The following is an 11,077-nucleotide window of genomic DNA, read 5'->3' as shown; positions in this document are numbered from 1 at the left end:
CGAAACGTCACCTATTCCTTTTCTCCAGAGATGCTGCCTGACCTGCTGAGTTAGTCCAGCTTTTTGTTCTATCTTCTGTAGTTCATTCTCTAACCATTACCTGGAATGAGGTGGAACCGGACATTGAGGTTGTGTCCAGGAACAATTACCTGGATACAATCATGACATGTCTGGTATAAAATAGCATCTATAGTTAATATTGCATCGTATGGGAGGCGCATTCCCAATCTCGTTGTACCCCTGGGTACAATGACAATAAAGATATATTGTATTGTATTGTATTGTATTGTAATGTTATAACCATTACCTGGGTATAATTAGGGCATCTTTGCTATAAACCAGCACCTGTGGTTGCTTCTCTAACCATTACCTTTAATCAGAGGGTAGTTAATCTGTGGAACTCATTTCTGCAGAGGGCTGTGGAGGTCAAGTCGGTGGATATTTTTAAGGCAGAATAGACAGATTCCTGATTAGAACGGGTGTCAAGTGTTATGGGGAGAAGGCAGGAAATTTGGATTAGGAGGCAGAGATCAGCCATGATTGAATGGCAGAGTAAGCTCGACGGCCCGAATGGCCTAATTCTGCTCCTATAACTTGTGAACCTGAGGCTAGGTTCAGCCAGACATTGAAGTGTGTAGGAAGGAACTGCAGATGCTGGTTAAAGCCAGGCGTTTCTGCTTTCTACTGCACAACCGCCAACAGCTGGACTATCTCGTACAGGTTTCGCTCGAGTGGGTACTGGTTGCAAAAAGGTTATTTAGATTTTTATGTGGGCAAGTTTGGTGAGATGATCCATGTCCAAGTTGTCAAGCGGTGACTTGAAGAGAGGCAAGGTTGGTGCACATCTGGTGGTGTCGGGGAGGATGCTCCACTCTGGGACAGGAAGGACCTGCAGATGGTGGTTGAAGGCAGGCATTGAGATGTGCAGGATGGAGCTGTGGATCAAAGGTATTAGAGGAGCTCTGGTATCTGCAGCAGATGCTGGTTGTGGGCAGGCATGGAGGCGCAGGTGGCCGGTGCGCGCCTGCAGGACCCCGCGTGCCGGGGCGGGGCGGTGTGCGCGCAGGCAGGGCGGCGGGCGGCTGCGCGGGGTCCTGGCGGCGGGCGGGCGGGCGGGCGGGCGGAGTGACCTTCGTTGTGGCGATGGCGGAGGCGGCGCGACGGCTGGTGCGGAGCGTGGTGGCGGGGGCGCCGGTGCTGGCCAGCGGTAATGTGGTGGTGGGGGGGGGGGGCAGCGGCAGTGCGGGGCGGCGGGTGCGGGCGGTGCGGCCCGCGGGCCCAGCCCGGCCCGGCTCCGGGAGCGGCGATGGGGCAGGAAACGCCGCGGCTCAGCCTCAGCTTCAGCGGGCGCTCCACGGGCCCAGGCCGGAGCCATGGCAACCAGGCCGGGGGCGCGCACAGGGGGCACCCACTCCCCGGGGGCGCGCACAGGGGGGGCACCCCCTCCGGGAACGTGCACAAGGGGGCGCGCACAGGGGGGGCGCGCACAGGGGGAGCGCGCACGGTGAGGTCACCCCCTCCCCGGGAGCGCGCACAGGGGTGCACCCCCTCCCCGGGAGCGCGCACAGGGGGTCACCCCCTCCCCGGGAGCGCGCACAGGGGTGCACCCCACTCCCCGGGAGCGCGCACAGGGGGTGCACCCACTCCCCGGGAGCGCGCACAGGGGGTGCACCCACTCCCCGGGAGCGCGCACAGGGGGTGCACCCACTCCCCGGGAGCGCGCACAGGGGGTGCACCCACTCCCCGGGAGCGCGCACAGGGGGTGCACCCACTCCCCGGGAGCGCGCACAGGGGGTGCACCCACTCCCCGGGAGCGCGCACAGGGGGTGCTCCCACTCCCCGGGAGCGCGCACAGGGGGCACCCATTCTCCGGGAGGGCGCATAGGCGGGGCTCGGTGCCCCGTCGGGCCGCGACTCTCGCTGACCCCGGGCCTCGGTGCTTCCGTCAGCCGGCACCCGTGTGACAGAGCCCGGCGCCACCTTGCCCTGCCCTGCCCTCTACCACAGCCTTCAGAGCTACTGCTCTTCGGGTAAAAATGGCTGACCGATTATCTCTGTCACTTTGGCCCTTGTTTGTCATAGTCAGACAACACCGAAACAGACCGTTCAGCCAACCTGTCCATGCGACCAAGATGCCCCATCTAAGATCGTTGGATTTGCCCTCGTTTGGCCCATGTCCCTCTGAACCTTGGCCAAATAACGATTGACGCGGCTCTTTGATGATTTCCGGGACTTAGATTTTCAAGTGATGTCAGAATTTATGTTCCTTCCCAAAGACTGGCCTGCAAAATGGATCAGAGCAATTGAGCCTTTTTAATTGTGTGAAATATTTGTATACTGGTATGGTAGTAATCTGAACGTTGAAGGTAGACACAAAATGCTGGGGTAACTCAGCAGGTCAGGCAGCATCTCGGGAGAGAAGGAATGGGTGACGTTTGGGGTCGAGACCCTTCTTCACGTTGAAGTTCATTAGTTGAAATAGAACAAGGGTCTATGTTTTACATTACAGTCTATCTGCTAGAGTAAAGTCTTTATTATCTGTGGGGTTTGAACATACTGCCTGTTGAGGGAATTGTAAAATTAGACCTCTAACTCCTCGTCAGAGGCATGCGAGAGAGAGTTAGATTTAGCTCTTAGGGCTAAGGGAATCAAGGGATATGGGGGAAAAAGCCGGAATGGAGTACTGATTTTGGATGACCAGCCATGATCATATTGACTGGCAGTGCTGGCTCGAAGGGCCGAATGGCCTACTCCACCTATTTTCTATGTTTCTATGCCCTTGAAACCAATGATTAAGAGAAGAGTTTGCTGCTCCATGGGGATGAATGTAATGTGGATTTGACAGGAAAAAATGATGGGGATAAACTACATCTTGCAAGATAGCTGTGGGATTGTTGCTGAGGTGTTGGCTCCTTATAATCTATGTGGACTCGCTGTCCGTTTTGCTGAACACTTACGCTCAGTCCGTCCGCCCAGGCCTACTGGATCTCTAGGCCAATAACCATTTTAACTCCCTGTTCCCATACTGATCTTTCTGTCTTCAGCCGCCTCCATTGCCAGATTGAGGCCACATGCAAACTGGAGGAACATCACCTTATATTCCGCTTGGATAGTTTACGTACCAATGGTATGAACATTAAATTCTCTAAGTTTAGGTAGCCTCAAATCATCCCACAATGGGTGGAATGACCTGGTGTCCTTTGGTCTTCAGAAAATCAAGTGGCGTTCTCATTGAAATGTACAGGTTTCTATGGAGGAGAGGGAGTGATAGAACATATTACTGCGAGAATGTTTACCAAATATAGGAATCCAGATTTAGAGTGCAAGGTTTCACTATGAGGAGCCACAAGACTGCAGTGTGACTGGAATTTCTTTTTAAGGTGGTGAATTATTTAGATTTTATGTTTCCTTAATTATTGAATATATTTGATATATACATAGACTTTTGGATTTCGAGGGTTATCAGAATCTGGCAGCAAAATGTAGTTGAGAGTAAAGATTAAATCGGCTGTAATTTTATTGAAAAATAGAGCAATTGGGAGGATTCGAAGAAGAATGTTATCAATTTAGACGAGCAGCGACATAAACATGCTATATCATGTAATTGTTTGATTATGTCTTGACCAGAGGGAGGTTAATAACTCCAGTAAGTTCATCTTTGGCTGTTCATGTATTTTTAAAACCATGAGTGTAGAAGCTCGGAAGTCATGTTGCAGTTATAAGACGTTGGTGAAGTTGCATTTAGAGTATTGTGTTCAGTTCTGGGCACCATGTTATAGGAAAGATGTCATCAAGTTGGAAAGTGTACAGAGAAGATTTGAGGATGTTGCCAGGACTCTAGGGTCTGAGCATTGAGCAGGCTGGGACTCTATTCCTTGGAGGGCAGCAACATGAGGGGTGATCTTAGAAGTGTGTAAAGTCATATTTTATATGAGGAATGGATCGGGTAGATACACAGAGTCTCTTGCCTAGAGTGGGGGAATCGAGAACCGGGTGAAGGGGGAAAGATTTGATAGGAATCTGAGGGGCAACTTTTTCACACAATGGGTGGTGGGTGTATGGAACGAGCTGTCAGAGGAGGTAGTTGAGGCAGAAACTATTGCAATGTTTAAGAAACGTTTAGGCAGGTACATGAACAGGATATGTTTAGAAGGATATGAGCTAAACGCAGGCAGATGGGACTAGTGTAGATGAGACACATTGGTTGGAGTAGGCCAGTTAGGCCAAAGAGCCTTTTTCCACGCTCTATGACTGTGTTGCTAAGATTTAAAACTCAGCATCTCAGGAGAACATATAGAAATATAGAAAATAGGTGCAGGATTAGGCCATTCGAGCCAGCACCGCCATTCAATATGATCATGGCTAGTCAAGATCCTGCTTCCCCCCCCCCCCCATATCCAGAGATGCTGCCTGTCCCGCTGAGTTACTCCAGCATTTTGTGTCTGTCTGTGCACTGGCAGGGCAGTCTGCCATCAGGATCTTTGGAAAATGTCTGAAAGAGGAATGATTGAATTCCCCACTTTGGTTGGTTTGTAGTTTTTCACTGGAAAATTCTACTTAATATTTTATTTTGGTTATCCTTAATCTTTTCCTTTTAGATAATTGCTGTGCTGTATTTTTCCATGTTTGAGCGTATCTGTTTTTTACCGTGTTGCACTGGTGTAATTATATTCGTACTAAACTGGTTGCATGTTTGCTTTGCAGCTACGGTGGCCTACTCAAGGCCTCGTCTAGCGACCTTTTGGAAATATGCTCGGGTAGAGCTGTCTCCTCCAACGCCTGGTGAAATCCCAGTGGCTATTGAAAGCTTCAAGGGCCTTCTTGCATCATTCAAGGCTGGGAGTTACAAACAAATTACTGTCAAGGTAACTAAGGGTTGAGAAGTACTTTATAATCGTAGCAGGTCCAATTTGTCCATTGAAAGATAAAAGTGCTTGCTGCTTGCAGTAATTCCTTACTTATCAAATTGGGTTCCACAGTGTATCTAATCTTCAACCGTTCAGTACTGTGCAGCCACTTGTCTGAATGGTTCCCAATAAACTTTGCATTCAAAAACTTATGTCGTTAATTAAAAAATAATAATTTGCAGCCTTTGCATCACAACAACTCGTTCTTACAATTAAGTTATATTTATTCCATTGCACGGTTGCTCTAAATCTATTTACGTAACTCTCTGGCTGTGGAATTGTTTTAAACCATCAAAATATTTAAAATACTATCAATACTCTCACAAAGAAAAGGGCTTCGTTTTCCCTAATCACTCCATATACGATTGCTTTATTGTTGGTATCATTGTACACTCTCTCCTATTTTAAGGGGTTGCCATTAATAAAGAGTGATGCTAGAAGTAGCCACATTATTTTATTTAGTGCCCAGCCAGCATTTTGTAAAGATTTTATATAGTTGTTCTTTTACCTGTGTCTATTAGTAAACCCAAGTATCCTCTGTGCATTTTTAAACATTTTGTCTACTCACACTTAATGATATATGGCACAAATCTTGGACACCATTTAAAAATTGTATAATTTCATAATGCTTCTCGGATGACAGTCCCAAGAAGGTGTTATTGTGTAATACAGAGCTATTTTAACAAGGTGGAATCTCAAAGCTATCAGACAAGACTGATGGCCAATATGGTCCCTTTATCTCTTAGACCCAGAGATGCACCTGAAGAGCACCAAAATAACAGATCTGTTGATTGTGTTTCAGAGATGTACCAGTTGTCTAATTCTTCATTGCACCTTTCTCTTGCATCCTTAATGTCCACTACTCTCTCCCAAATTTGCCCTGGATGATACTGCGACTCCTTTCTGGCATGAAAATTGATAAATTGCCTTGTGTGATGCTGCTTATATGATTGATCTCCATTTTGCCTAAAGTGCAATGTAACTTTGGGCAAATTCTGACTACCTATATTAATGTTGTATATTGATATGAATATCATAGGATGACTTGATTGAATAGTTGGGTTTGAAATATATGGTAGTTCAGTTCTGCCAGCATGCGTTGCTGCTGGAAGAGAGAATTTAACAAGTTTCGGCATTGTAGGCTGCTGTAGAAGGTTAGATCACATGGAATCCAAGGAGAGTTAGCGACTAGAAATAAATTTGGCTTCGCGGAAGGAAGCAGAGGGTGATGGTGGAAGGTTTTTTTCCGGACTGGAGGCCTGTGACTAGTGGTGTGCCTCAGGGTTCAATAGACAATAGGTGCAGGAGGAGGCCATTCGGCCTTTCGAGCCAGCACCGGCATTCAATGTGATCATGGCTGATCATTCTCAATCAGTACCCCGTTCCTGCCTTCTCCCCATACCCCTTGACTCCGCTATCCTTAAGTGCTCTATCTAGCTCTCTCTTGAATGCATTCAGAGAATTGGCCTCCACTGCCTTCTGAGGCAGAGAATTCCACAGATTCACAACTCTCTGACTGAAAAAGTTTTTCCTCATCTCAGTTCTAAATGGCCTACCCCTTGGTCTCCTCAAATTTGGAGACCAAAACTGCACACAGTACTCCAGGTGCGGTCTCACTAGGGCCCTGTACAACTGCAGAAGGACCTCTTTGCTCCTATACTCAACTCCTCTTGTTATGAAGGCCAACATTCCATTGGCTTTCTTCACTGCCTGCTGTACCTGCATGCTTCCTTTCAGTGACTGATGCACTAGAACACCTAGATCTCGTTGTACGTCCCCTTTTCCTAACTTAACACCATTCAGATAATACTCTGCCTTCCTATTCTTACCACCAAAGTGGATAACCTCACACTTATCCTCATTAAACTGCATCTGCCATGCATCCGCTCATTCGCACAACCTGTCCAAGTCACCCTGCAACCTCATAGCATCTTCCTCACAGTTCACACTACAATCCAGCTTTGTATCATCTGCAAATTTGCTAATGGTACTTTTAATCCCTTCATCCAAGTCATTAATGTATATTGTAAATAGCTGCGGTCCTAGCACCGAGCCTTGCGGTACCCCACTAGTTACTGCCTGCCATTCTGAAAGGAACCCATTTATCCCCACTCTTTGCTTTCTGTCTGTCAACCAATTTTCTATCCATGTCAGTACCCTACCTCTAATACCATGTGCTCTAATTTTGCCCACTAATCTCCTATGTGGAACCTTGTCAAAGGCTTTTTGAAAGTCAAGGTACACCACATCCACCGGCTCTCCCCTGTCAATTTTCCTAGTTACATCCTCAAATAATCGGTGCTGGGCCCATTGCTGTTTGTCATCCATATCAATGATTTTGATGAGAACGTACAAGACATGATTAGTAAGTTTGCAGAGGACACTAAAGTGGGTGGTACTGTAGATAGTGAGGAACGTTGTCAAAAATTGCAGCAGGATCTTGATTGGTTGGGAAGCGGACTGAGAAATGGTGGATGGAGTTTAATACAGAACGAGAGATGTTGCATTTTGGGAAGTCAAACCAGGGCAGGACCTACACAGTGAGTGGCAGGGCTCTGGGGAGTGTTGCGGAGCAGAGGGATCTAGGAGTATTTGTACATAGTTCCATGAAAGTGGCATCACAGGTAGATAGGGTGGTCACGATGGCTTTCTGCACATTAGACGTAATTCGTCAAAGTATTGAGTACAGAAGTTGGGAGGTGTTATTACAGTTGTACAAGGCATTAGTGAGGCCACATTTGCCGTATTGTGTTCAGTTTTAGTCACCCTGTTTTAGGAAAGACATTGTTACGCTGGAAAGGGTGCAGGGAAGATTTACGAGGATGTTGACAGGACTCTAGGGCCTGAGCTATCAGGAGAGATTGAGCAAGCTAGAACTCTGTTCCTTGGACTGCGGGAGGATAAGTGGTAATCATATAGAGATGTATAAGATTATGAGAAGAATGGATAGGATAAATGCTCTGTTTCTTACCCAGAGTGGGAGAATCAAGACTCAGTTTAAGGTGAGGGAGGGGGAGGGGAGAGGTTTATTAGGAACCTGAGGGGAAACCTTTTTTTACAAACGATGGAGTAATTAGAGTGAGCTACCAGAGAAGGTAGTTGAGGCAGGTACTATCATAATGTTAAAAAAAAAATTTGGACAAGTACATGGATAGGGTAAGTTTAGAACAATATGGGCCAAGTGCAGCAGGTGGGACTAGTGTAGATGGGGCAAGTTGGGCCGAAGGGCCTGTATCCATGCTGTAGGACTCTATTTCAGTGATTTTACTTGATGAATGTGTTCTGGCCATCCCAGCAATTAATTTAGAAAAAGGACAGACAAAGGAGAGGCAGTAGATGTTGTTTACCCAGATTTTCAGAAATCCTTTGATAAGGTGCCACACGGGAGGCTGCTAAAGAAGATGAGAGACCATGGTATCAAAGGGCAGATACTAGCATGGATATCAGGATGGCTGGATGGCAGAAGGCAAAGAGTGGCAATAAAGGGGGCTTTTTCTGGTTGGCTGCCAGTGACAAGTGGAGTTCCGCAGGGCTTGCTGCTGGGGCCGCTGCTTTTCACGTATATTAATGATTTCGATGAGGGGATTGAAGGCTTTGCGGCCAAGTTTGCGGATGATACGAAAATAGGTGGAGGGGCAGATAGTGTAGAGAAAGAAGGGACTCTGTAGAAGGATTTGGACAGGTTGGGAGAGTGGGCAGAGTAGTGGCAGATGGAACATAGAGTAACAAAGTGTGGAGTTATGCATTTTGGGAGTGGGAATAAAGGAGAATTTAGATTATTTTCTAAATGGGGAGAGAATCCAGAAAACGGAGGTGCAAAGGGACTTGGGAGTGCTGGCCCAGGATTCTCAAAAAGTTAATCTGCAAGTCAAATCGGTAGTAAAGAAAGCAAACGCAATGCTAGCTTTAATTTTGAGAGGGTTTACATACAAAAACAGGGATGTAATGTTGAGGCTCGATAAGGTGTTGATCAGGTCACATTTGGAATATTATGAATAGTTTTGGGTACCATCAGAGGAAGGATGTGCTGGCTCAGGAGAGGGTCCAGAGGAGGTTGACAAGAATGATCCTAGGAATGAGTAGGTTAACATCGGATGAGCGTTTGACGGCACTGGGCCTGTACTCACTGGGGTTTAGAAGAATGAGGGGAGACCTCATTGAAACATGCAGAATAGTGAAAGGCTTGGATAGAGTGGATGTGGAGAGGATGTTTCCACTAGTGGGAGAGTTTAGGACTAGAGGTCAGAGCCTCAGAATTAAAGGACTTACTTTTAGGAAAGAGATGAGGAGGAATTTCTTTAGTCAGAGGGCGGTGAATCTGTGGAATTCTTTGCCACAGGAGGCTATGGAGGCCATTAGTAGATATATTTAAGGCAGAGATAGATAAATTCTTGATCAGTACAGGTGACAGAGGTTATGGGGAGAAGGCAGGAGAATGGGGTTTGGAGGGAGAGATCGATCAGATTGAATGTAGAGTAGAATTGATGGGCCGAATGATCTAATTCTACACCCATCATTTATGATCTTATGAACGCTTTCTTATAGAAAATTCTTTATTTTACTTTAAACCAATGTTGCAAGTAACCTGATGTATAATTGTACTACCTGTGTTGGATGGAGCCCTAAGGTTCTAATCTTGATATGTGTGTGCTGGTGAACTAGCTTAGTTCCACTGCAGAGCAGGTAATAAGAATAGGTGGTGCCTTTGTGTGAAGAGATCTTGCCAGTGTTTTTATTCATTGCTATCAAATAATTCCTACTGAGATATGTATGGAAAGGTAGTAAGATCTCTTTCATGGCCCTGTCTCTTCTTATTACTCAAATTGTGAGGTCCTCTGTTCCGAAAAAGACTGGATTAGCCCACTGATCCCCCTAGATTTTTTTTCTAAAGTGGAAAAAAGATAATGAAATCTTTGTGAACTTTAATGCCAGCACCCTGGCTTCTCAGTTGTTGCACTGGGGGTTTTATTACTAATTCTTTCCAAACTTACTTGTTCAAGTTGTATTTCATGTTCTCATTTCGATTTTTGTTATACATGTGTAAAGTATGAACATCTGTTTTTATTTTCAATATATAAGTAATTTCTTGGCAGAATTGGTATTTATTCTTCACAAAGTGCAATCTCATAGCTAAAGTGATGCAAGTATAATATTCACAATTTCCTGACTCCCTTAGCTAATCGGTTATAATAGTTTTCCTTAATTTGTGATTAATGAGAAAATTGTCACGACATTCCTTTTCTGTGAGAAGATATTATTTTTCAGACTTTGTAGTCTGTCATTGTTGTCTTTTTCATTCATATGTAAATGGTCGATGCCATCTGCTCTTGCCGGCTGACATTGCAGGTTGTGAAATAGGGACTGGTTAAATAATGATCTAAATAAATTGTAAATGTGATGTTTGTATCTCATCCTGTGTGGAACATTGATAAAAGCCAAGTATCGGAAAATCCAACTTTAGGATTTTGAAATGTCATGGCTGCACAATTTTGTGTGAGTGCTGGGAGAACGATGCAAAATGGGTCTGGTTTTCCCCTCCCTGCTAATGATTGGATCTTTACAATTGTAGTTTATAGGAAGATTTTTACACACAGCTGTTTCCCGTGATTTCTAGGATTTATGCTGTGCAAAGAAAGACCAGCTGAAGGGGTTCATTTACATATGAATGGAGATGTCAACAATAGATAACAGTTTGAGAATTGCATTTGAATCTCCAGGGTAGTTTCATGTTGGAAATTATCAGTGATGAAAATCGTTATTTTAATGGGGTGAAGTTTTTACTGCATGTAAATCTATTAGATTAACAAATCAGCATTCAGGAAACTTGATGTCCTTGAGCACCAAACACTTGTCTTCCATGTTAAATTCAAGGTTTACGGTATTATGTTGCACTCTTAACTAGTTCTTTCTAAGGATATAAGAAATGATTTCTCCTTTCCATAATCTTAAGGCATTTGAATATATAATGATTGCATCCTGTTTTTCTATTTATTTTGCAGGATTCCTTGAGGAACGCATTAGTTGCCACTGAAGTCCTGATGTGGTTTTACATTGGTGAGGTCATTGGCCGAGGAAGTTTGATCGGATACAATGTCTGAACTCTCTTGTATTCCATTGTATATGGATCACCGTAACAATATTCAAAATAAATCTATTATTAACACTTGAAA

The 11,077-nt window shown here is 45.2% G+C and overlaps 1 protein-coding gene across 1 annotated transcript; it reads left to right on the top strand.

The window, feature by feature from the left end:
* Positions 1-1,078: 1,078 nt before the first annotated feature.
* atp5l (ATP synthase, H+ transporting, mitochondrial F0 complex, subunit g) lies at positions 1,079-11,077 on the top strand. The gene is made up of 3 exons (XM_078426589.1): positions 1,079-1,207; positions 4,705-4,865; positions 10,907-11,077. Exons 1-3 carry the CDS (start codon positions 1,144-1,146, stop codon positions 11,003-11,005), a joined length of 324 nt encoding a protein of 107 aa, XP_078282715.1. The 5' UTR covers positions 1,079-1,143; the 3' UTR covers positions 11,006-11,077.

Source organism: Rhinoraja longicauda, chromosome 32 (genome assembly GCF_053455715.1).
Source record: "Rhinoraja longicauda isolate Sanriku21f chromosome 32, sRhiLon1.1, whole genome shotgun sequence".
Taxonomy (NCBI): Eukaryota; Metazoa; Chordata; class Chondrichthyes; order Rajiformes; family Arhynchobatidae; genus Rhinoraja; species Rhinoraja longicauda.
Note: the sequence above shows the minus strand (reverse complement) of the source record. Positions and strands in the feature narration are given on the sequence as shown.